This window comes from Thamnophis elegans, chromosome Z (genome assembly GCF_009769535.1).
Source record: "Thamnophis elegans isolate rThaEle1 chromosome Z, rThaEle1.pri, whole genome shotgun sequence".
NCBI lineage: Eukaryota > Metazoa > Chordata > Lepidosauria > Squamata > Colubridae > Thamnophis > Thamnophis elegans.
This window is the reverse complement of record NC_045558.1, coordinates 6,887,466-6,914,198: the sequence shown is the minus strand read 5'-3', so window position 1 is coordinate 6,914,198 and position 26,733 is coordinate 6,887,466. Positions and strand designations below refer to the sequence as shown.

Sequence of the window (26,733 nt, the reverse complement as noted above, 5' to 3'; positions counted from 1 at the left end):
ACATTTGTGTTATGATGTCATATTTCACAAAACCCTCATTTTGTTTAAATTATGGCCATCTTTCTCCCACTGCTTTGAAAACAGGACAGAAGGAATTGGCTGCTTGGAACATTAATACAGGCTATGTTTACACATACAGTAACTCTAAGCCATAAACCTTGATTTAACCACACAAGAACAGAGCATACAGAGTTGGAAGGGGCCTTGGAGGTCTTCTAGTCCAACCCTCTACTGAGGCAGGAAAAACTGTACCACTTCAGACAAATGGTTGTCCAATCTCTTGTTTAAAAAATTCCAGTGTTGGAGCATTCACAACTTCTGGAGGCAAGTTGTTCCACTGATTAATCGTTCTAAAAATGCACAGCCTGTGTTAGGGTTTAATTTTTTTTTAAAAAATCATGTTTGATTTAGTGTAACTTGTAAACTCAACCACTATCACCTGGGCTTCGTGGCATGGCATTATGTGTGAATGATTCCCACTTATACTTGGCAAAGAAATCATCTCTACACTCTGGTAGATGAGGAGCCTTTAAGGCGTACATGCGTGTGTGTGTGCGTGCGTGCGTGCGAACAGGTCTAGGACAGGTCCTATGCGGGTTCTGTAACACAGGATGATGGTTCTTGTGGCCCTTCCTTCACAAGAACCCATAGGCAGCGTGCTCTTAGGGGAAAGTATTTGATGCTTCTCATCCCACTGGGTTTTAAAGTGTCCGTTTCAAGTTTTTTTTGGTTCCTTGGTTCTGCCAAAAATTAAAAAGAAAGCAGTGAAAAAATAAAATAAAGGTATGGGATATGGATTAATATCCCAGGAACAGCTGCGTCTGCTGGGTCAGATGCTTAAGCCTTATTTGCAGTTTAATCCAGCTGAACTCAGTACAGTGGGAAATGTAATAGCAATAGCACTTAAGACTTTATATACCGCTTCACAGTGCTTTTACAGCCCTCTCCAAGCGGTTTACAGAGTCAACCTATTGCCCCCAACAATCTGGGTCCTCATTTGACCCACCTCGGAAGGAGGGGAGGCTGAGTCAACCTTTGAGCTGGTGAGATTCGATCTGCCGAACTGCTGGCAGCCGGTGATCAGCAGACGTAGCCTGCAGTACTGCACTCTAACCACTGCGCCACAGTGGTCGGAGTGGATGCTGTTCCTTCTTTGTAAGACCCCCCACTCCAACATGAGGCAGGGGGCCATTCCAGTGGATTTATAAAAGTTGGTCTAAAACCAAGCTTACAGTTCTCAGGAATGTGTGGTTAAAACGCTGTTGTTGTTGTTGTTGTTTGACCTCAGGGTGAAAAGTCAAGGAAAAGTTACTGGGACTTCCACCCTTCGTGCAGTCCCCCCACCACTCATTTTCCTGGGTTATGAAGCTTCAACCTTTCACAGTAGCATCATGGGAGCAACAGAGATTTGGCCAGTCGTGTCCAGAACCATTTCTTGGTGGCGGGATTTGTGTAGTCACAGATGGTGATGAACCTTAAGATGCTCGGGAAGTCCTTCTTCATGCTTTTGCATTTAACTGGAATCAGGCGCTTGAGACGGGCCCCTGCAGAAGGAAGCCGAGACGGGCGGGTGAGCTAACCAGGCATGGGCTGTGGCCCCAAGCAAGAGGCACCTGGGCCACCACTCTTCCCCAACTGACCTTCTGAACCACACATCCCAACCCACAGCAGTCCAATGCAGGTAGTCCTCGACTTACAGTCATTCGTTCAGTGACGGTGCTGAAAAAAAGTGAGGTCAACTTCAAAGCATTTCTAGTCTGTTCTTGAGTTGCCATGGGCAGCAAGGGGGAGCACATTCCACACACAACGAAGCCCGAAGCCCGTGGGAGTGCCTCGTTGGAAAATGTGATTTATGACACAGACTGAGAGGAGGAGGAGTGGGGGAACAGGGTCAAAATTGAGCCGTAAATTACGCGGCAGTGTTGACCTCACTGGAGTAGATGTCGACATGCTGTTCCTAATAAATAACTGGTTTTCTTTTGAATCTCGGGGCGAGACTCATGAGTTAATTAGGGCATCTGTTGGAACCTTGACAAGTGATGTAGGACTGTTTTTCACAATTACAACTGTTGCTGCATCCCCTTGGCCACATGATCAAAATCATGAAGCTTGGCAACTGGCAGGTATTTATGATGGTTGCAGTGTCCCACAGGATCACATGATGCCCCTTTTGCGACTTTCTGACAAGTGAAGTCAACAGGGCAGTCAGATTCACTGAACAGCCGTGTTACTAACCTAACAACTACAGTGACTCACTTAACCACTGTAAAGTGGGGAAAACTCACTTAACAACCGTCTTGCTTAGGAATGGACATGTTGGGGTGAACTTTAGTCGTACGTCGAGGACTACTTGAAAGTCTGCAAGGCAGCGTGGCCTGACTCACCGCAGACCTTGTTCCCACAATGATCGGGCTCTTACCTGGGGAAAGACTGAGAGCAAACTTGGTCTGGAAGTCACACTCCTCACTGTCAAGATAGTCATCCGAGATGACCACCACCATCTTCCGACACCTGCAGTTGCACACAGAACGGGAAACACACTGGGGGTGAGTTTCTTTCCCTGCCTGGTTTGTCATAGTAACCCAACAAGACAGACACGGACTTCAGAGGATAATCAGAACTGCAGAAAAACCAATTGCTAATAATCTGCCTTCCATCGAGGACCTGTACACTACACGAGTCAAAAAGGGGGCTGTGAAAATATCTACAGACCCCTCGCATCCTGGACGTAAATTGTTTCAACTCCTAGCCTCAAAATTACGCTATAGAGCACTGCACACCAGAACAACTAGACACAAGGACAGTTCCCCTCTCTATGCGCTAGTGCTGTCTAAACCCATGATGGCGAACCTATGGCATGCGTGCCACAGGTGGCACACAAAGCCATTTGTTAGTGCACTGACTTCAGCCTTCTTTTTCGGTCGTTTTTCGCTTTCTGGAGGCCTCAGGAGGCTTCCCTGAAGGCTCTGGAGCATGAAAATGGCACTATGGCCAAACCGGAAGTTTAGGAATGAACTTCAAGGTTTGGCCATGGTGTCATTTTTTGCCCTCTGGAGCCTTCAGGGAAGCCTCCTGAAGGCTCCAGAGGGCAAAAAACAACCCTACGGCAACTTAGAAGTTCAGCAATGGTGACCTCCGGTTTGCCCATAGGGTATGTTTTTCGCCCTCCGGAGGCTTCAGGCTGAAGGCTCCGGAGTGTCTCCAGGAGGCAGTGGAAGCTGTTTTCACCCTTATCAGGCTCCTAGAAAGCCTCTGCAGCCTGCGGAGGGTGAAAAACAGGTCCATCGCACACCAAAAACGGGGGTGGGGGAGGCCAGGTGCTCGCGCGCATAGCATTATGTGTGTGGGCACACCCGTGCACGACTCCCCTGCACTCCCCCCGCTTGTGGCATGTGATCTGAAAAAGGTTAGCCATTACTGGTCTAAACTGTGGTGGCATGGTGGTTAGACTGCAGTATTGCAGGCTGACTCTACCCACAGCCAGGTGTTCAATCCTGACCAGCTCAAGGTTGACTCAGGCTTCCGTCCTTCCAAGGTGGGTAAAATGAAGACACGGATTGTTGGAGGGGCAACAGGCTGACTCTTTAAACCACTTGGAGAGGGCTGGAAAGCACTGTGAAGCGGCATATAAGTCTAAGTGCTATTGCTATCAAGTACAGGTAGTTCTCAACTTACAACCACAATTGAGCCCAAAATTTTTGTTGCTAGGTGAGAAATTTGTTATGTAGGTTTTGTTCCATTTTTTTCAGTGCCATTGTAATTTTGAATGGTCCATTAAAAGAACCGCTGTAAATTGAGGATTACCTGTGCTTTTTCATTAGTGGGACCCATAGGAAATCTCTTCTCCCAAATCTTATTGGAGAAGTGCTAAGCTGCCTGGCCCACCACCTCTCCTACTAAAACAGGGGTGTCAAACTTGACTTCATTGACGACCATATCAGGGTTGTGTCTGACCTGGGGGAGAATCAGGAGCAGCATGCCCAGCTCGTCGTCACTCCTATTGGGGGTGGTTCACCGACAAATGCGCGCCCAACAAAAGCGCGCCGACAAAACCACTGTGACAAAATCGTGACGTCAAAAGCGCACCAACAAATGCGCACCAACAAAAGCGCGCCATCAACAAACAACATAGTGGGATGCGAACATAATAACCCTCACCCTAGCCCTAACCCTTACCCTAATCGTGCTTTTGTGAGCGCGGTTTTGTCGGCGCGGTTTTGTCGGGCGTGCATTTGTCGGGTCACGATTGGGGGCACCTGTTGGGGCCCAAGTGCTATGTCTGTGAAAATGGGCTCCCGAGCTCCGTTTCTTGCTGCGACAGTCTCCTGAAACCCTCTGCCAGTGAAAACGGAGCCCGGGAGAATCGCCCGCTGGCCTCACGAGTCCTGTTTTCACTGGCAGAGGCACCAGGGGAGGTCCTTTGCTGTTTCTACGGCAGCCCTGCAGGCCAGATCTAAGCACCCTGTAGGCCGGATCTGGCCTCTGGGCTTTGAGTTTGACACCCCTATACTAAACCATGGCTGGCTCAGGAATTCTGGGAGTTGAAGTCCACAAGTCCTAAAAGAGCCACAGTTCCTCCCTTCTGTGCTGAAGTCAACACAATTTGTATTTTAATTCCAGCACCTCCAAAGTGTTTCCTGACTTCGGTCAGTTCAAGATTCTTCCTCCCCCCCCCCCCAAAGGCGCTGCTCAACTCACCTCCTCTCTATCAGCTCACTGGTGATGGACCACACACAAGTGCCCGGCAGGACGTCCCGATCAAACACACAGAGCTTCAACTTATGTTCTTGTTGCTCCAGTTCCTGGATCATTTCCTGCACAAAAGGAATATCATTCTGGCAGTAGCAGATGAAGGCGTCAAATAACTCAGGATTGCGCCCTGCAAAATAAAGAGAAGAAAGAGTTGCTGAGGGTCAACATTGGTTTAAGCCAGGGGTCTCCAACCTTAGCAACTTTAAGCCTGGTAGACTTCAGCTCCCAGAATTCCCCAGCTGGGGAATTCTGGGAGCTGAAGTCAGCCAGGCTTAAAGTTGCCAAGGTTGGAGACCCCTGGTTTAAGCCACCAGGATGCCAATTTGTGGGCTGCAATGGCATCCTGCCAATCACGTACAGGTGCTCCTCAACTTACGATGACAATTTTTGTGCTTCTATGTTTTATTGATACATTTTTTTTAAAGCATAAAAAATTCCATGTCTGTCTGAACAGCATGTTGTGTGGGCACCATTGATTTTAAATAAGTATACAACAATAACCATAATAATACTAGTAATCTTAATAAACAAATCAATACGAATCCCAAAATAATAACACAGTTAGTTTATCCATTTTACAAAATTTTCAATAAATGTTTTTGTTACCTTTTTTGATCCTGCTTAGTTTCTGATCTCTGTTCCTATTAGTTAACTACTGGTAAAATAAACCCCATGTTAAAAAGTATTCTGTTTCTTCTTTTTTATCTTAACTGTCCATCTCAGCACCTTCTAATATTCAGCATGACTAAATGCCGAAGGTGCATGGAACGCTGTTACCTTCCCACCAAAGGTGGTCCCTATTTTTCTACTTGCATTTTTACATGCTTTCAAACTACTAGATTGGCAGAAGTTAGGACAAGTATCAGGAGCTCACTCCGTTACGTGGTGCTAGGGATTCAAACCGCCGAACTGCTGATCTTTCTGATCAAGGAGCTCAGTGTTTTAGCCACTGAGCCACCGCATCCAATCCAGAATAAAGAGATATAATCCCTTTTCTAAAATGGACAATAACATCCGAGGTCAGAGATAAACACGCTTGTCCCTTTACTTCTTGCAAAACTGTCCAAAGAGGAAGTGCACAGCAATCTAGTTTCAACTACAGCTTTTCTCTAAGAAATATGAAATATAAGTGAATGAATGAACTAGTCTTCTGGAGGGAAATGCCATATACTGGTTTGTTTGTCGTGCTAAGCCATAGTTTTTGGTTTCCATAGATAAGCCATAATTGGCTCCATGTTCAAATTATAAACAGACCACTGTTGGTTCATGCACAAGTCATTAATAAACCATAAATGGCTCCAAGCACAAATAATAAATAGACCACAGATGGATCCATGAACCATAAATAAATCTCAACCGAGTTTGCAAACAGACTACAATCATTGGCAGGCCTCAATACACCTATCCTCCGCGAGCTGCACTGGTTACCGATCAGTCTCCGGATACGCTTCAAGGTGCTAGTCGTAACTTATAAAGCCCTTCATGGTATTGGATCTGGGTACTTGAGAGACCGCCTGCTGCCAATTACCTCCCACAGACCCATTAGATCTCACAGGGTTGGCCTCCTCCGGGTGCCATCTACCAGCCAATGCCACCTGGCTATTACCCGGGGGAGGGCCTTCTCTGTGGCAGCTCCGGCCCTCTGGAATGAACTCCCCGCAGGGATTCGGACCCTCACCTCTCTCCAGGCCTTCCGAAAAGCCGTCAAAACCTGGCTTTGCCGGCAGGCCTGGGGGTGATGAGTTCCCTCCCCTCTCGACATGTATGGTTGTGCGACTGTTGTCTACTTTTATTATTTGTGTTTTGTCTTTTATGTTCCCCCCCTTTTTTCCCCTTTGAATTGTTCGCCGCCCTGAGTCCTCCCGGAGAAGGGCGGCATACAAATAATAAAATACCAATACCAATACCTATTAAGCCAACATCAAATGATCCATATTATTGTTTTCTATGATGTACAAATAGTCATAAACTTAACAAACATTCATTTAGTGACTGTTCCAAGTTACAACAGCAATGAATAATGTGACTTACAACCTCGCACTTACAACCAATGCAAGCAGTCATGTGACCAAAATTTGGTTGCTTGGCATAGAATGAGGATCCTCGGAGGTCACGTGGTCACCATTTGTGACCTTCCCATCCAGCTTCCAACAAGCAAAGCCAGTGGGGAAAGCAAGATTCGCTTAAGGACCACATGATTTACTTAATAGCTGCAGTGGTTCGCTTAAAAACCATGGGGGAAAAAATTGTAAAGTAGAGCACGCACATGCCACTTCACAGCTGCCTTACCAATGGAAATTCTGGTCTCAGTTCTGGTTGTAAGTCAAGGACTACCTGTATGAAGAAGCCTGCTGAAGCTTTCCCTGTTGAATTTCTTACCTAGCTTACAAATATAGATAGTCCGGAGAAATGCCTCTCATTCCTACAGAAGGTAGTGGTGGAATTGTGTGTTTTTTCCTCCTTAAGACAAGTTGAACAGGTCCCAAACTGGGGACGCGGTGGCTCAGTGGCAAAGACATTGAGCTTTTTGATCAGAACTGTCAGTAGTTCGAATCCCTAGCACCACATAGCGGAGTGAGCTGCCGTGACTTGTCCCAGCTTCTGCCAACCTAGCAGTTCGAAAGCACACAAAAACTGCAAGTAGAAAAATAGGAACCACCTTTGGTGGGAAGGCAACAGCGTTCCATGCGCCTTCGGTGTTTAGTCATGCCGGCCACATGACCACGGAGACGTCTTCGGACAGCACTAGCTCTTCAGTTTTGAAACGGAGGTGAGCACCTCCCCCTAGAACAGTGTTTCTCAACCTTGTCAACTTGAAGATGTCTGGACTTCAACTCCCAGAATTCCCCAGCCAGCATTCGCTTGAAGATGTCATTCGCTGGCTGGCTGGGGATGTCATTCGCTCGCTGGCTGGGGAATTCTGGGAGTTGAAGTCCAGACATCTTCAAGTTGACAAGGTTGAGAAACACTGCCCTAGAGTCAGGAACGACTAGCACGTATGTTCGACTGGGGTAACCAATCAACCAACCTCTCTCCAATCCCCACCAGATGCCTGCTATAAAATATCTTAAATAAATATCTTAAATATAATTTAATTTGGGAACTACCCTAGTCCCATTTAACTCTGGGAAGTCTACTGTAAAATCAGACAAGAGAGAAAAGACAATACATATTTTTAAAAAGAGCAACGATTAAAAAACATTACAATACCGGTAATCCTCAACTTACAACTGACCCCCAAATTTCTGTTGCTAAGTGAGACATTCGTTAAGTGAGTTTTGCCCCACCTTCCTTGCCAGTGAATCACTTGCAGGTGTTACCTTAGCAACACGGTTGTTAAGTGAATCTGGCTTCCCCACTGACTTTGTTTTTCAGAAGGTTGCAAGAGGGGATCAGCTGACACCCCCCCCCCACTGCGACCGTCATAGATTTGAGCCAGTTGCCCAGTGTCTGAATTCAGTTGCTGATCATGGGGAGCTGCAACGGTTCTGTGGAAAACGTCTTAAGTCACTTTCTTCGGTGCCGTTGTAACTTTGAACAGTCGCTAAATGAAACGCTGTAAGTCGAGGACTACCTGTGTTGAAATTATTTAAAGGCCTGACCATTTACCAAGGGGGTCATCCTGAGTCGTGATGCCCTGCATTTCGGATGCCCTCGGAAAGCTACTGTCCACTGCTGGGACTTGAACCGGTCGCTCCGATTCTTCCTGTTGCTTCTTCTGCAGATACTTCTTACAGTCTTCCTCTGCAAATACAAGAAAGACACAGAGGTGAACAACTTTCGGAAACCAGGACTATGCTATGCCTTGAGGGAGTTGAGCAGAGATAGGGATAGCCAACTGGGATAAGCTCACATGGCCTCCTTTAAGTCAGGGGTCTCCAACCCAATGAGCCGAGGTGGCGCAGTGGTTAAATGCAGCACTGCAGGCTACTTCAGCTGACTGCAGTTCTGCAGTTCGGCTGTTCAAATCTCACCGGCTCAGGGTTGACACAGCCTTCCATCCTTCTGAGGTGGGTAAAATGAGGACCCAGACTGTGGGGGTGATATGCTGACTCTGTAAACCGCTTAGAGAGGGCTGAAAGCCCTATGAAGTGGTATATAAGTCTAACTGCTATTGCTATTGCTAACCTCCCAGGCTGCAGCCCATTACCCAGCCGTGGCCTCTTCGGAATTAGACCACGCAAGTGTCTGGCTGGCTTGCACACATATGCAACTCAACTTGCGCAAGCAATGGGCTGGCAGGCATTTGCATGCATGCATGACAGCCCACTACTTGGGCAAAGGCTGCATGCAGGTGAGCACGCATGGATCTCAGCCCACTGCATGCACAGTCCAGTTGCCTTCTCCCCCACCCCCCAGCCAAGCTGCAAATATGGAGGACTATTGGTCTAAGTCAGGGATCCCCCTTCATGAAATTTCAAGATTGTCCACTGATCCCCAAACATATATTATCTGAAAATAATTTAGTAAGTACTAGTTTTGGAAGAAATATCCACCTGGTTGAGTTCCAAGCCAAGAGGAAGGCACTGGAGACAAAATGGAGGCTGATTGTTTCGTGGCTCCATCTACAAGAGCCGAGGTGGCGCAGTGGTTAGGGGGCAGTACTGCAGGCCACTTCAGCTGACTGTTATCTGCAGTTCGGCGGTTCAAATCTCACCGGCTCAAGGTTGACTCAGCCTTCCATCCTTCCGAGGTGGGTGAAATGAGGACCCAGAGTATGGGGGAGATATGCTGACTCTGTAAACCGCTTAGAGAGGGCTGAAAGCCCTATGAAGCGGCATATAAGTCTATTATAGCTATTGCTATATACTGATGCACAGAACCACATGCTATAGTTCTGGTGCAGCTGAACACATGGAGTTGAGAGTGAGGGGATTTTATAGAGGTGTCATTCAGCCGGTTCAGACCGGTTAGCCCGAGCCGGTAGCGGAAATTGCAGGTGGGCCCATTCCCCTGGCCCGACTCTATGCTGTCCAATTTAGGCACGTTTTTGAGGGAGGGCGCATGCGCGGAAAGCGTGCACGTGAACGAAGTGTATGTGTGGAAGGCCAGGCGCATGCGTGAAGTGTGGCACGCGCAACAAACCAGTGGTTATAAAATGTGAACCCCACCGCTGATTTTATACCTTCTATTGAGCTTTGGACTTGAGCTTCCTGTTCCTGTGCAAGAAGATATATTCTATTGGCTGTTGTCAGACTCCCATGGCGACATATTGGGGTTATGTATGGGTCATAGCTGGCTCTATAGGCAAAGTACAAATCCTAGATGTTTTTGTCTAAGCTAAGTTTGGTTGAAGTTTGGAGGGTGATGCAATGAAGGGGCGTTGGGCAATTCCTATTGCGGCTGAGGGTTAATCCTACCTTGGTTGGATCTTGGGTGAGGGTATATCTTTATGAATAGAGCAATCTATCTCTTTAACTCTTAAGTGCTGACATCTGCTGCGGGCTATTAAGGAAGGTGGGGGCTTGCTTTCCAAATACACTATATTGCCAAAAGTATTCGCTCACCTGCCTTTACTCGCATATGAACTTAGTGTAAGTGACATCCCATTCCTAATCCATAGGGTTCAATATGACGTCTGTCCACCCTTTGCAGCTATAACAGCTTCAACTCTTCTGGGAAGGCTGCCCACAAGGTTCAGGAGTGCGTTTATGGGAATCTTTGACCATTCTTCCAGCGTGGCACGACAAAACCGCGCTCGACTAAGCCGCGCCCGATTAAACCGCGTCGCTGACGTCATCAGCAGGGCGGCAACAGCGAGCGCGAAGAAAGAAGGGCGCTTTGAAAGCAAGCCGATTCAACTTAAGGTAAGGGTTAGGTTTAGGGTTAGCTTTAGGGTTAGCTTTAGTGTTAGGTTAAGGTTTAGGGTTAGGTTAAGGGTTAGGATTAGGTTTAGGGTTAGGTTAAGGGTTAGGTTTAGGGTTATGTTAAGGGTTAGGTTTAGGGTTAGGTTTAGGATTAGGTTTAGGGGGGTTAGGTTTAGGTTTAGGTGTTAATTTTAGGTTTAGCGTTTACAGCGTGCTTCTGTCTCCGCGCTGTTGTCGCCTTGTTGATGACGTCAGCTACGCGGTTTCGTCGAGCGCGCTTTAGTCAAACGCGGTTTTGTGGTGGAACCTTCTTCCAGAAGCGCATTTGTGAGGTCACACACTGATGTTGCACGAGTTTACCTGGCCTGCCACTTCATGGCTGAGTTGCTGTCGTTCCCAAACACTTCCACGTTCTTATAATACAGCTGACAGTTGACTGTAGAATATTTAGGAGTGAGGAAATTTCACGACTGGATTTGTTGCACAGGTGGCATCCTATCACACTTCCACGTTGGAATTCACTGAGCTCCTGAGAGCGACCCCTTCTTTCACCAATGTTTGTAAAAACAGTCTTGGTACTTGATTTTATACACCTGTGGCCATGGAAGTGATTGGAACACCTGATTCTGATTATTTGGATGGGTGAGCAAATAATTTTGGCAATATAGTGTACATGTTTCTCCTTTCCTCATCCAGGGAAATATAATATTCTGCCCTTTTAATATTTCTCAAAATATTTCATTCTTCTAGGAGAGGTATGGGTGCTAACTTTCCACAGTACTATGAATAATAATTGAATTGGCAGCTGTGATTACACATTGTTGTCTGTATAATGACAACAATACAGATAGTTCTTGACTTACAACAGTTCATTTAGTGGCCATTCAAAGTTATAGCGGCACAGAAAAAAGTGACATGCCCATTTTTCAACCTTATGACCATTGCAGCATCCCCCATGGTCATGTGATCAAAATTCAGCTACTTGGCAACTGATTAATATTTATGAGGGTTGCAGTGTTCTGGAGGGGGGTTATCTTGTGAACCCTTTTGCAATCTTCTGAAAAACAAAGTCAATGGAGCATTTGGATTCACTTAACCATTGTAGTTACAAACTTAACAACTAAAGTTAACTACTGAATTTTGAATCACGTGACATTAGGTTTGCTGCAGCGGTTGTAAGTATGAAAAATGGTCATAAGTAACTTTTTTCAGTGTACGTCGAGGGCTACCTGTACTTTAGAGAGATAATTTCTATCTTAAAATGATGGCATTTGCCGAAAGATTTCAGCCACCCACAACAGCGATGTAAAAACTGAAACAACTTTAAAAGGAACAACTAAATTTTCCCATCGAAGTCAACCATCCGGACTGGAGTGTTCAAATATTGTTTTCCTTTTAATACCATTAAACCAGTATTCCCTATTTCGGATACCCTCTGGAGAGGTGGGCTTGCAGCCTAGCCATGGCTATGAATTCTGACATTTGGAAGTTCTCACACATCTGGAAGGCGCCCAGACCAGGGGAACGTAACACTAAAATCTGGGAAACCAGGATCACACCAGATGCTCACGAAAACTTTGGTTTTAATAAATTGCATTAGTTGGGAAAAGTGATTGACTGGATTGATTTACTGTAAGCCCACAGCCTTGAAACAGGATGTGGTGGTGGGAATGTGTAAGCAGGAAATGACAATGAAATACTCACAAGGGTGGGTTATTTTATTTTTTTTGCCTTCCTTTTGTAGAAATTGCCTCCAATTAGATAGGAAGGCAGATTTACGCAACATTTCAGCCATTCTCCCCGCTCATCAACCTTCAGCCCCATACCTGTCCCTGACAGGTAAGGGACTCAACATGGAGACACTTCCACCCAACTTCACTTGCCTCTATTGATCCGAGATTAGAATATAGCTGGGACGGAACGCGCACGAGCGTTGCAAAACAAAGCAGACCCCAAGCGTCACCCTTTAGGGCAGGAGTCCCCAAACTTGGCAACTTTAAGACTTGTGGACTTCAATTCCCAGAATTCTCCAGCCAGCAGAGTTTTAAAGTTGCCAAATTTGAAGACTTCCGCTTGAAGAGGTAAGCTGGGATTCTACCAAGGCGACCCGAGGAAGCGGCAATTTCAGGACCCCTACCCAACGCTCATCGCAGGCTACCGCGCAGCGATCCCCTTTCAACAGCGGGCTTCCCAAAGCAGGGCACACCCCGTCCCGCCCCGTCCCTCGGATAGCGACCTTCCCCACTCCTATGCGGCCGGGCGCTCACCAATGCTGGCTCCCAGGTCGGTGAGGACGTCTTGGCGCCCCAGGAGGCGCAGCAGATCCAGGAGGCGCCCCACCGTAGCGTCGCCGGGGCTCCGCGCCTGCCAGTCGTCCATCAGGACGCCGGTGGGGTCCCGCTGGGCTTCGAAGTGCTTGATCTCCAGGTATTCATAGCCCAGCTCCTCCGCTAGCGTCGCCCAGTCGGCCGCCACCGGGGCGCGCAGGTTGAGGAAGAGAGACAGCCGGCGGCGCACATTGTAATTCAGCGCCACCAGCGGCACCGCGGCACTTTCCGACGTCTCCGCTTCGCCCCCGAAGCATTTGGTCGCCTCTCCAGCCATGGCCGGCTCGGGCTGGGTCTTGCTCGGGCTGGCCAAGCTATGGTTGCTTAGCTTAGCCGCTTACACAACACCGTTCCAGCGACAGCGCAGAAGCAAAGGCGGAGCCATCTCCGCCCAGCAGGTTTCGCTTTGGGCGCACGGCGGCTCTGGGTTGCGCGCCGCTCGCGCAGCTGGAGAAGCAGGGCAGCTGCAGGGCTGGGGTTGACGGGAGTTGAAGTCCGGGCACTATTTCCCCGCGTGGAGAAGGCGAGCGAAGTCTTCCAGATGTAGATGAACTACACCACCCGGCATCCTCGCTCGGGGCCAGGTAGGGAAGGGCTGTCTGGGCGTTTGGAGACGTTCTCCGGAGGGGAACGAGTGAAATTGGCCTTGTAGAGCAAGAGACCCAACCGACGGAACAGAATAACTGAGTTGGAAGGGACCTTAGAGGCCTTCTAGTCCAACCCCCTGCTTGGGCAGGGCATCTTATCTATAGGATCGTTTCAGAGAAATGCTTGTCCAATCTCTTCTTAAAAAGTTCCAATATTGGAGCATTCACAATTTCTGGAGGCGAGAAGTTACCCTGATTAATATTCTATCAGGAAATTCCTCCTTAGTTCTAAATTTCCCTTGATAAATTTCGACTATTCTGTAGAAGGACCCCTGGATCTCAAAGAACATTCTTTCCACTGCCTGCTGCAAGAAAATTAAAAGAAAATAGAGAACCACCCCTTTTATTTAACACGTAATCTCCCTTCCCTTAAAAAAAAAGATTTTTGTAGGAATTAGCATTGAAACCATTCCTATCCTCCCATCTCCTCCCACTTATGACTGCAGGACTGTAACTTTGTTGCTTGTATCCTTACGATTTATATTGATATTATTTCCTGATTGTTTATTTGTACCCTATAAATATCATTAAGTGCTGTACCTTACGATTCTTGGCGAATGTATCTTGTCTTTTTATGTACATTAAAAGCATATGCACCAAAGATAATTTCCTTGTGTGTCCAATTACACTTGGCCAATAAAGAATTCTATTCTATTCTATTTGATTCTATTCTTTAGGAGCCGAGGTGGCACAGTGGTTAGGGTGCAGTACTGCAGGCCACTTCAGCTGACTGTTATCTGCAGTTCAGCGGTTCTAATCTCACCGGCTCAAGGTCGACTCAGCCTTCCATCCTTCTGAGGTGGGTGAAATGAGGACCCAGCCTGTGGGGGCAATTTGCTGACTCAAATTTGCTAAAAAATCTGTAAACCGCTTAGAGAGGGCTGAAAGCCCTATGAAGCGGTATATAAGTCTAATAAATAAATAAATAAATAAATATTCTATGCTATTCTATTCTAAATATAATTTAGGGGTTGGGTAACACATTGCAACATGTGTGAATTCCACAAATCTGCCAAAGTTGACAGTTTAAAGCTCTCCAGACCTCACCCCTGAAGGCGCATTAAATCAATCCTAACAAGGGTTAAGCAAACCAGAGCTTAGTTGGATTGAGTCCAAAATTTCATTTGCTAAGTGAGACAGCTGTTAAGTGAGTTTTGCCCCATTTTATGACCTTCCTTGCCATAATTGCTAAGTGATTAAGCAGTTAAGTGAGTAACATGGTTGTTAAGTGAATAGGGCGTAACCACTGACTTCGATTGTCAAAAGGTCACAAAAGGTGAACACGCAATCCTAAATACTGCAGCCGACATAAATGCATGCCAGTTTCACGCATCCAAATTTTGATGATGTGACCGTGAGCATGCTGCAATGTTTGAAAAAAAATATGGTCGTAAGTCTTTAAGAAGATGTTGGGAGAAAAGGAGGAGCCAACGTCGCAACAACACAACGTGCGGTCTAGACAGTCTGAGACCTCGTTGACACTTTTGCCACTGGATGGTCCAGCAGGACCTAAACCATCCCGGAGAGACGGTGATCAGGAAGACAAAGCCTTGCTGGTCTCAGGGACACCGCAAAGTCCTTGATTGACCCAAGGGAAGCGCTTCAAGCCGGCGGCAAACAGGCAGCCCCCAGGCTAATGAAATTGGAGACAGCTCCAGAAGGAAGGAAGTGAAAATGAGTCCATCAGGTGAGGGTTTTTTTTTTACTTTGAGAAAGATTGCCCAAAGAAACTTTTTAAAAAAAAGATAAATTAGTCCTTTAAGTAAAAGAATAAAGTGGCAAATTTAATACTTATTGGACTGCCTTGGAAAGTTTTGGTTCTTTCTTGTAACGATACTTTGTGGATTGAAGTGATTGCAATGTTTCCTGTTTCTCCACATGAAGTGAATGGATCGATTTCCCCCCCCCCGCTATTTTTTACCACCTTATTTTTTTGGCTTAAATTAAAACTCTCTTTTTTGATTTTAACAAATTCTCCCTTCTATTTGTTATTAAATCCCACCAAAGACAATTAAAGATTTTTTATTTTCCATAAAATTGAGAAAAGTATGAAAGTATGAAAAAGTGGAATCTGCCATTTGGAAGCCAGAGTCTGAAGTTCCTTTTTTGAAACAATGTATCCTTTGTTCATTACTATTTGATCTTTCTGACTTTGTAACTGAAGGGTTTTCCAGGGAAGTGGACTGTACCAATATGTCACCAAGGTATAGTTGAACTCTGACAGGCACTGTGCGTAAGTGAGCCACCAAGGCGGCCAAAACCTTAGTAAAGAGGAAGAAAGCAGAAGAAAGGCCAAAAGGCAAAGCTGTGTATTGGTAATGACATAACAAAAACATAGAAACTGGCGGTGCTTTTGCAGGATGGGTATGTGTAAGTAAGCTTCTGTGAGGTCAATGGAAGCAAGGTATTCATCCTCCCTCACGCCCTCCAAGATGGTCTACAAGGAGTGCAACTTAAAACGTTTATATGCAATAAACCTATTCAACCGCTTCAAATCAAGGATGGCCCTCCACCCTCCCGAAGCCTTGGGAATGACAAATAACAAGGAATAAAACCGCTGGTGGGTCTGGTCGTTGGGTACCCTCTGGATGGCTTCAATATCAAGGAGGTATTGAATAGCCTCCACCATCAATAACCACCTTTGGGGGTTAGCAGAAATAGGGCACTGGAGGAAGGACCTGGGAGGGTGGGAGACAGGGTCAGACCGAACTTGACAGTGGCTCTAACCCAGGCATCAGAGGTCATGGCCTCCCACTGGTTGGTGAAGTGCCATAGCCGTCCCCCAATGGGAGCCCAATCCTGTGACTGGTTAGGATTTGCGGTAGTATTGGTTACTGCCTCCACGAAAGGGACATTTGGACTGTTCCCCCCGTTGCTGCTGATACTGCTATTGTCTAGGGCGCTGGGAAAAACCACCCTGCTGGCGGAACCCTGATGGGGAATAATCATTATTTCTAAAGGACCCCTCCGTATTCCTGTCTGAAGGATTGTCTCCTGGGGTATGGAGCAGTCTAGGTGAACACTTTCTTAGGGTTAGAGGGCAGGATATTATGCTTGTCCTTGCCTCGATCAGTAGGGGTGTCAAAGAATCCCTGAAGAGGACCCCCCCTTGGTACACCTCCGACGCCAGGCGCCACTTGTGTCTCAAGTCAGATTGCCATTGTTGGAGCCACAGGAGTCTGAGGGAGGCCACCGACAAGGCCATGGCCCTGGAAGCGAACCGGGTTGCACTCAGCGTTGCGTCAGCTGAAAATTGCACTGCAGCAATAATTTTATTAAGGTCCTGGTGGACCCTAGAATCCCCTGCGGGGATGCGTTCCTGCAGTTGCTGCAGCCAGAAAAGACTGGAATACGAGAAAAAGGAAGCTGCTGTTGAGGCCCGCACGACCCATGCTGATGCCTGATGCTCCTACTGTAGGACCTAATCAGCACGCCTTTCCTCGGGTTTTAGGATGTCTTCCTGGGCGCCCGGGAGCGTGGTGTTGGTATGTAGCGCCACTATAGGAGCATCAATGGTCGGCCAGATGAGGCTCTTGTCCAGTTGTTCCACAACATTGTAGAACCATCTGTCATTGGCCGAGGGCGCCAGGCCTGATGTTGGCATGGTCCACTGGTGTCTGACCGTGTCAATGAAGAGCTGAGTAGTGGATATGATGTCCAATTCCACCTTGTGCTCCTTGAACAGCGCACTCGCCAATGGACCCTGTATCGGGGCCACCAGGGTTGTGGCTTGGTTCTCGAGGTCTGAGGAGGCCTTGGCCTTAGCCAACAGTGGTTTGAACAATGCTGGAGGGAAGAGACCCATGCAGGCAGGCTTGTCCAGTGCAACGCCTTCCTCCTCAGAGAGGTCGGCATCCCTGATCTCCCTTTCTTCTGAGGCAGGGGAAAAGCTATTAACCGGTTCAGCTGGAGACAGGTGATCCATCGGTTCTGGGCTGACCCTGTCATGGAGTGGAATGAGAGACCCCTGCTGTCACCCCTTGGCTCTTCTCTGCAATGCCTTGTTTAATGGCCTTGGCTATTATGTCCTGGAACCCAGAAGCCATAGACTGTAGCGGCAAGGCGGTGGGCAAGATAGGCAGCTAACCCTCCTGGCAGAGCCCCGCCGCGGTGGGGGTGAAAGTGGCCTCCGCCGGCCTGCTCGGTGGTAATGAGATTGTGCTGCCCCAAAGGCCGGACGTATCAAGCATAGGGCTAAATGGCCTGTGGGTCACTTCCAGCTGCAGTTGTGGTAGTGGGCTGGGCCTGGCCAGGATGGCAGGAGACTTTTCGGACCGTTGGCAGGATGACCCCGGGTCCTCACAGCTCTTGTCCTTGGATGAGGATTTAGCGGCCTTCTTTTTTGAGGCCTTGCTGGGGGAAGAGGAGCCTTTGCTTGATGCCTTGTCCCCTGATTGTGCTAGGGAAGAAGGCTGCCCAATGGGGACATGGGGCTCTGTCCTACCGCAAGCAATCCACCGGCTTGACTAGAGGGCCCGCTGGTCTCTGGGCCCAGGTCAGACATGCTCCCATCTGCCATGCCGCCGCTAACAAAGGTGTCAGTTCAAAATGGCGACCATGATGCGCAGCTCCGCCCACTGCCCAAAATGGCGCTCCCGCTCTTTTTCTGTAGGCGAGTCGGGCCCCGGTGACATTTGTTTCAGGATTTGGTGTATTTAATACACATAGTAAAAAGCTTTGAATGAAGAGCAGAAAAATTAGGCATGTGTTATCAACCTTTGTTATTTTACTTGCGGAAGGTAACGAAACATATTTAAGTAGAAATTGTTCCTGATTTCTGATCACAGGCCAACAGTCTCTGAACTGTTCAATTGATCACATAATAAGAAGATTGGCATTTTGACCTGAAAGCTGTTTATTTTAAATGTATATATTTAACACATTTTATAATTGGGTTCTCTGAAATGTTCCTTTCAAGAAAACCTGAATGTGTTTAATAGGATTTGCTTCATCAAAAGTATGCCTAGGATTGCAGTCTTATTTCGCTTTAAGAAATGCAGCATTGATTTTCCTTCTGTAAAAGCTTACTGTGTCTGGAAGTCCTTACAAAGTGAATCAATTGCACTAGAGCGGGAAATACTAAAGTGAAACATTATTATCATTTATGTTAATTGGTATGATCTAGCTCAGTGTTTTTCAACCTTGGAAACTTTAAGATGTACGCAGTTCAACTCCCAGAATTCCCCAGCAAGTGTTGCTGTATGGGGAATTTTGGGAGTTGAAGCCCACAACTTCTTAAAAGTCGCTGTGGTTGAAAAGCACTGATGTAGCTATCTATATTCATATGGCACAGTGGTAGAAAAGGTTATTTTAGCATTTTATTTTTGTAATTTTTTTTTAGCAAGAATATTAAATATAAAAAATAGGGTTCATTTTGTTTTAAAGCAAAGTGGGAGATGCATTCTACAGTGGTGAGCTTAGACTGAATGGAGAAAAATTATGGAAGAAAAGTAGATCGGTAAGACTTTTTGAAATTCACAGTATGAGTGAGAGCTGGGTGAGATCATTCGATGGCACGGGATAAAATACCACCAGCATGCGGACAATACACAGTTGTATCTGTCCGCCCCATGCCAACTCAATGAAGTGATGGACGTGATGAGCCAGGGCCTCGAGGCTGTTAGAGACTGGATGGGGGTTAACAAGCTTGTACTCAATCCAGATAAGACCGAGTGGCTGCTGTGCTTCCCTCCCACTAATTGGCCAACTGTTCCATCTCTCAGGCTGGGGGGTCAAATAGTACGCCCCTCAGATAGGGTTCGCAACTTGGGAGTCCTCCTGGACCCACAGCTGACTTTTGAACATCATTTGTCAGCTGTGACCAGGGGGGCATTTGCCCAGGTTCGCCTGGTGCACCAGTTGCGTCCCTACCTGTACCGGGAGGCTCTCACAACAGTCACTTGTGCCCTTGTGACCTCTAGGCTGGAATACTGCAACGTGCTCTACATGGGGCTGCCCTTGAAGAGTATTCGGCGACTTCAGCTTGTCCAGAATGCAGCCGCGCGAGCGATTGTGGGTGCCCCTCGATTCACCCACGTAACACCTATCCTCCACGAGCTGCACTGGCTGCCTGTTGATCTCCGGGTGCACTTCAAGGTGCTTGTTGTCACCTTTAAAGCCCTTCATGGTATTGGATCTGGGTACTTGAGAGACCGCCTACTGCCAATTACCTCCACTAGGCCAATAAGATCCCATAGATTAGGCCTCCTCCGAATTCCATCTGCCGGCCAATGTCGTCTGGCAACTACCCGGAGGAGAGCCTTCTCGGTGGCTGCTCCGACCCTCTGGAACAAACTCCCCATGGAGATTCGTACCCTCACCACCCTCCAGACCTTCCGCATAGCCCTTAAAACCTGGCTGTTCCGACAGGCCTGGGGCTAAAAGACTTGCAACCCCACTCAAATGGTATGGCTGTTGTGCTTTTTTAACGGTGTATGGTTTTCATGTTTGTAACTTGTCTGTTCCCCCCCCCTTGAATTGTGAGCCGCCCTGAGTCCCCTCAGGGAAAAGGGCGGCATACAAATAAAGTAAATTGAAATTGAAAAATTGAGTATAAACTAAATGTGTTTGTGTTTGTGTTTAATAAATTTATAGGCCGCCCAATCCCGAAGGACTCCGGGTGGCTTACAACAATACATTTAAAAATAGAAGTTAAAAACACAGAAATTAAATTAACATGAGAAATCATAGATAGAATTTAATTCAGATAAATACTATAGTGAAACAGGATCACCGCATTATATAAAAGACATTTGTCTTTACAGCATCGAGACTCAAGTTTATTACTTTTTTTGGCGATCTGCTTATTTTTATTTCTAGAACTGTTTACATTTTGATAACCAGATTATTAAGGTAGCAGTTGCATGTTGTATTATACAACTAATACTGCATTTTAAAAAACGAGCTAGTTCAATGTATCTCTTAGACATAATTTAAAGTCAGATGAACAATCGGAATAAATTCACCTAAAAGTTTGGGCATGCATTCTTCATATTTTCTTTCACCTTTGAAGAATTCTGGCCGTTTGACCGTTGTGTTAAACTAGAACTCAGTTTTAATTGTAAGTTAGGAAGAAGGCTAATGGTTACTGCTTTGTTGGGTTTTTTATGTTTTGGTTAAGGTACCTGAGTTGACCTAAGTGTCTTCCAGAAGAAGCTGCTACCAATGGCTTGGTTTGACTGGGATGGCACCGTCTCAGTGCAAATTCTCGAATGGTATGACTGTTGTGTGTTTTAAATTATGTATTGTTTTGTGTCATTTTAATTTTTTGTTTGTATCCCCCTTCCCTGGTTTGAGTTGTGAGCCGCCCTGAGTCCCCTTCGGGGGAAAAGGGCGGCATATAAATAAAATAAACATTCAAACATTCAAACATTCAATTCTGTGGAACAGCCTGCCTCTGAGGCTGGTTCTCTCACTGATGGCCTCCCAGAAGTTGAAGAAAGTTTTTGCTTGTAGGATTTGTTTATCATTGGCACTTTTTGCTTCTTCTGTATATGATAATTCTTGTTATTATTTTTTTGAGTGGGGAGGATTGAGGCATATCGTATTGTCCATTTTATTAGGGGCTGTAGCTAATGTTTACTATAAACATTTTATTATGATGTATGTGGCTATAAATTGTCATAGATCTGGTAGATTCCCCACATTGAAATTCAGTTAGTAATAGCAACAACCATTTAATCGTAGAATATTTTGATTCTTATGGGGATATTATTAGGTTTAGCACATTACAGTAGAGGTGTGATGTTCGATTCTTAAGAGTAAAAGTTCTTATGTTATTTTGAAAATCACTGAAGGACTTCAGGCAATGGGGGAAGAGAAACTATTCAGTGCCACATCCTACCAGTCTTACACTGCCATTCATTCTTTCCATGATCTGGAACTGTGCGGTGGAAATAGGTTGATTTGACCCACCACCATTTTACAAGCAAGGTAACAAGACACATCATGTTGCTGTACAGTACATCATAAGGGGTTTCTATGAACCCAGCTCTTGTGGCTTGTAAACTATAGAACGGAGTGGAATGGGAATAGTAAAATAGAATCATAGGGGTGGAAGGGGCTTCAGAGGTCTTCAAGTCCAACCCACCTCTCAAGGCAGAAGACCTTAATAAGTATGGTGTCTTTTTCTTTAAAACCTCCAGTGATGGAGCACCCACAATTCTGGGAGGCAAGTTGTTTCATTGATTAATTGTTCTTACTGTCAGAAAATGTATCTTTTGTTCCAAGTTGAATCTCTCTTTGACAAGTTTCCAGCCATTACTTCTTATCCTGCCCCTAAGTGCTTTGGAGATTAAGTCAACCCCTTCTTCTTTGTGACACACCTACAGAAGAGGTTCCAAAAAATTTTGACACCCACTACTGGTTTACACAGGGGGTGGGTTCCTGCCAGTTCTCACCTCTTCTATAGAAGAGGTTCCACAAATCTACAGTGCCGTTTAGAACCGGTTCCAGCTCCCTCCCTCTGCCCGTCCGCAGATGAAGAGTGAGAGGAGGAATTCTGGGAGTTGAAGTCCACAAGTCTTAAAGCTGTCAAGTTTGAACATCCCTGGGTTTTTTTTTCTAAAGGGTTAGGGGTGCAAGAGTCTTGTAACTTGACAGCTTTAAGACTTGAGTGCTTCAAATGCCAGAGTTTCTGAGCCAACGTTTTGGTTGCTAAGCAAGAGCGTTAAGTGAGTTTCAACACATTTTACAAGTTGGCCATGCCCACTCGGTCACATGGCTGACAAGCCACTCCCACAAAGCAGGCCACACCTACAGAAGAGGTTCTAAAAAATTTTGAAACCCACCACTGGGTTTACAGTAACTTTTTCCTATACATGCATACATTCTTAAGGCACCACAACATCCCCAAATCATGGAATTTATGCCACAAAAAAGCATATTCATTAAACAGTCATCTTGGCAGCTTTCCTCCAAACTTCAAAGCTGGTGGGAGTGAAAGCATTCAAATAATTATGTCAGCCTAGTTATTCATACAGTGGCTGAATGAAAAAAAAATGGACTATTTTTTCTCCCTCCCTCCTCTTCTCCCCCCTTTCTTCTTCAGGCAAAAGTTGGTGATGCTTTGGATCTCATTCTTGGAGAAGACAAAAAAACAGAAACAGCTGTAGTTATGCGAGTTGTTCTAAGGAAAGCATCTGAGAAGAATGAGAATGAGAAATACAAAGTGGTGTTGAGGCACTGGAAAAGGTGCCCAAGCAGGATGTATTGAAGTGAATAAATGAATTGCATGTTGTGATTGATTTGTTGTGAGCAATCACATTTATTGTATAACATATAATTTTTTTCGTTAAAGTTTTTTTAAAAAAAAGGTTACTTGATGGCATGCCGCTTTCCTTATTATAAACATTACTATTTCTGTTCCCATGACTTTCATTTCCTGTATGCCTTTTTCATTTCAGAGAGAAAAAATATCGCTCCTATGAGAAATAAATAAAAGAAAGGCCTGATCTTATATTGTCTTGGCTGTTGCTTAATCATGTGACTCAGAAACTCAAATGCTAATCTTACGGGGAAACATTATTTTTAGAATTATTTTTGTCACTTGCAATGTTACTTACTTACATCGAAAAGGAAAATATCCGATAGATTAGTAGTATATTTCCATTTCTAGGAATGAAAAATGAAATAAGTAATTTCTATTTGCTTTCCTCTTTATCCAGAGGTGGCAAGTGTGGAATGCAGCTAAATCTACCGGCCACTGTATTTTCACTTGCATAAAACAGAGTTCCCACATCCATAAGATGGTTGTAAAAATAGAGGGGGTACTGTTACAGTTAAATCATGTATATCAGAAAAACAAGAGTGATACTAGACTGGATAACTTGAAAGTGTTTGCCATGTATTTTCTCACTCGAAAACCCAATGACAGTATAAAGCTCTACGTGGCACGACTTAACCGTGAACGTCAAAAGCGCGCCGACAAAACCGCGGCGCTAAAACCGCGATGTCAAAAGCGCGCCAACAACAGCGCACCGACAGAAGCGCAATTTAAGTTAAGGTAAGGTTTAGGGTTAGGTTTAGGGTTAGGTTTAGGGTTATGTTACAGCGCGCTTCTGTTGGCGCGCTGTTGTCGGCACGCTTCAGCGCTCATTCATCTCCGCGGTTTTGACAGCGCAGTTTTGTCACCGCGCTTTAGTCACACGCGCTTTTGTCGTACGCGCATTTGTGGTGGAACCAAGCTCTAAAGCAGAAATAGAAGGGAGTTAATGTTTACGTCACTGTGCAGTGCAGCTCTGCATATTCAGTCTTCCATGGACATGTGATCTTATGGCAACTCAGGTGCTCATTAGAATAGACATGAGGCCCTATACCAAAGTTCATATGTCTGATTTTAATTTAACTCACTGTTGCAAAGTACAATATTTCTCTTTAGTGAAGGCATCTTTCAAAACCATCCTGCTTCTTATTCAGCTGACGGAAGACTTTGGCTGGATTTCATCCTTATTATGGCTCATCTATCAGAGAAATGCAGATACTTTACATACATAAATTATGAGGACACACCAACTAGTTAAGGAACTGTGAGAAAATGTAAAAAAGTAATGTATATGTATACTTACATATACTCTTACATATACAGGGAGAAGAGATACAGAGACAGACAGACAGAGAGACACACAGACAGACAGTCTTGTTTTATAATGGTATATTTGTGAATTAAAAACCTATGTTACCATATTAAAATAAAATTCTGTTAATTGTAGCTCAATAAATTTCATGTAAGAAATTGTATAAATGCTTTTTGTGCTCTCTTTGAGGATATGCTGATCATCGAAAATTAAAATGTTTCCAAAATGATACCGTACACAAATAATTTTGTCTTGTGGTTTCACAACACAAAACACAAAAGAACATTTATTTTTGTTTTATTGCAGTAATGTATGGAAGGGAAGGAATTACAGGAAGATTGGAAACAACCCCAGCAGGAAAATAAAATCAGAATTAAGTATGGAAGGACACAATATAGAAATGCTTTGTTTTAAATTCAGAAAGTTCTACCACAGCTTTTCAGCTCTTTCATAGTTCAGTAGAACCCAAAACCTGATTCTTTGTGATTTTTGTCATGTTCAGATGAGGAACAAAAACTGCTATTTCTAAATCGAGGGCTATAACATTAATGCCTCTATATAAATGTATGTTTTAGTTCAGATTAACATTTATTGACTTATTATAAATCAGAAAACATTTTCTCCTTTACTCTCTAAGAGTGGTACATTCAGCTAACAAATATAGCATGTTAGGAAAGCTATTTGAGAGAAAAAGCTGAAATCAACCCTGGCCCTGAGAGAGGGAGAAAGTAGTTTGGTACTGCCACATCAAACTGAGCTAGGATTCTCAGGGTACAATACAGTATAGAAGAAATTTTCATAAGGCAGCTAAGAAACAGAAGTAGAAGATGCAGATTTGCATCCTGACATTTGCAAAGATGATCATCTGTTTTACTTGAAGCCAGTGTGAATTTTAAAGCCAACACGTAAGACAAAGTGGAAATAAATTTGGTAGAAAGTTGGGAAAGGAAACTTTCTAATCAATCCATTTCTCTCCTCACCCTTTTATTTTTAATTCATTAAAAATCCATTATTTTCGGAACAGAAAAAAACAAAAAAACATTTTTTTCTAAAGTGACATGTGGTACATATTAAGATCCAAGTAACATATAAAAATGGATAGGTAGAAATGTGTCACACACAGTAATTGCATCAAACACCTCACTGCCACAACGAACTGTGTTGTGCAGCAGTTTCAATTAGAAGGCAAAACGGTGCTTTAGAGCAGGCGTCTCCAACCTTGGCAACTTTATGACTTGTGCACTTCAACTCCCAGAATTCCTCAGTCAGCTGGCTGAGGAACTCTGGGAGTTGAAGTGCACAAGTCATAAAGTTGCCAAGGTTGGAGACCCCTGCTTTAGAGTGTGCAGCTGCAAGTAGCTCTCCCTGAAAATGGTTCAAGCAATGATGCCTTTTGCTGGAATGGCATACAGCTGTCATAACTTGTTGCGTGATCCTAGGAAAAAATAATTGTGGTTTAGGGAGTTGCAGGCATGTGTTCCTGTCTGCTCCAAAGCATCTTTCTGCTTTCAGACTGAAATCCCAAAGGTGCATTTTTTTCAAGAGGCAACTGGACTTGTTTTTCTTTGAAGACGTTTCACTTCTCATCCAAGAAGCTTCTTCAGCTCTGACTGGATGATGGTGGGGAAGGGAAGGATTTATATTCCTTGCAGACAGCTGGTCATTTGCGTCCTTTTAGAGAGTACTGGAGGCCACCTGGAGCTTTATCTGTCCTCAGGGTCACAAGAGTAGGGCAAACGGGTTTGTAGCAGGGATGTCAAATTGGAGGCCCATGGGCCGGGGCGTCATGCACAGGCCACGCCCTCCCCAGCTGTGCAACTAGGAAAAAAGGCCACATAGGTCACGTGACAGCAACGTGACATGGCGAGTTTGAAACCTGTGGTGTGGAATCTTCTTGAAACTGCTGAAAGAACTGTGTTGTAGGCTGATAATGTATCATTCCCCCTCTGTTGAGAGAGAGCTCTTAAAGAGGGGTCAAAGAGGCCATCCATATCAACACTGAACAGCCCTCTCTCAACAGAGGGGGAGGGATATGACATCATCTATCTCTATTCTACAACTGCAGTCATTTCAGCAATTCCAAGAAGGCTCCACATCCATTTGCACTACTCAGGTGACCCTGAAGACACAGGCAAAGCTCCAAGAGGCATATGTGTATGTATGCATGTGTGTGTGTGTGTGTATGTATGTATGTATGTATGTATGTATGTATGTATGTTATATTTGTGCTTAGTCTCCCTTTATTTATTTATCAGCACAAATATAACAAATGTAACAAAAAGGCAACAGTAAAAAAATATTGGGTTTCTGTCTGGATGGTCTCTTGTGACGAGCCGAATGACAGAGAATGGAAGTGTGACCTTCCTCCCATATTTGGGCTTGTGACTTTAAATATATACATACATACATACACATACATGCACACACACACACACACACACACACACACACACACATGTTGTATTTGTGCTAATAAATAAATAAAGGGAGACTAGTATAGATCTATTTCAAGCTATTTAGCTCTCATCAGCTAGCCATACCTTTACTGGGATTCAAACCTGGGCTGTATTACATGTTTGGCAGATGTGTTAACCACTAAGCCAGAATCCCAGTAAGGGTATGGCTA

The 26,733-nt window shown here is 45.1% G+C and overlaps 1 protein-coding gene and 1 long non-coding RNA gene across 3 annotated transcripts; one reads left to right on the top strand and one right to left on the bottom strand.

Moving 5' to 3' along the window:
- Window positions 1-1,286: 1,286 nt before the first annotated feature.
- On the bottom strand, window positions 1,287-13,261 carry MYD88 (MYD88 innate immune signal transduction adaptor). Its single transcript, XM_032238055.1, is given in 6 exon segments — window positions 1,287-1,434; window positions 1,437-1,544; window positions 2,420-2,511; window positions 4,699-4,879; window positions 8,362-8,496; window positions 12,827-13,261. Coding segments are annotated over 6 exon segments (909 nt in total). The 5' UTR covers window positions 13,164-13,261; the 3' UTR covers window positions 1,287-1,378.
- A 134-nt stretch (window positions 13,262-13,395) lies between these two features.
- Window positions 13,396-22,990, top strand: LOC116522939. Of its 2 annotated transcripts, XR_004257016.1 has the most exons (3): window positions 13,396-13,470; window positions 20,654-20,747; window positions 22,583-22,990. It is a non-coding gene; the product is annotated as an uncharacterized LOC116522939 (long non-coding RNA). The 2 variants fall into 2 exon arrangements; XR_004257015.1 differs by lacking the exon at window positions 13,396-13,470 and having other exon boundaries at window positions 20,157-20,747.
- The last annotated feature ends 3,743 nt before the right edge of the window (window positions 22,991-26,733 follow it).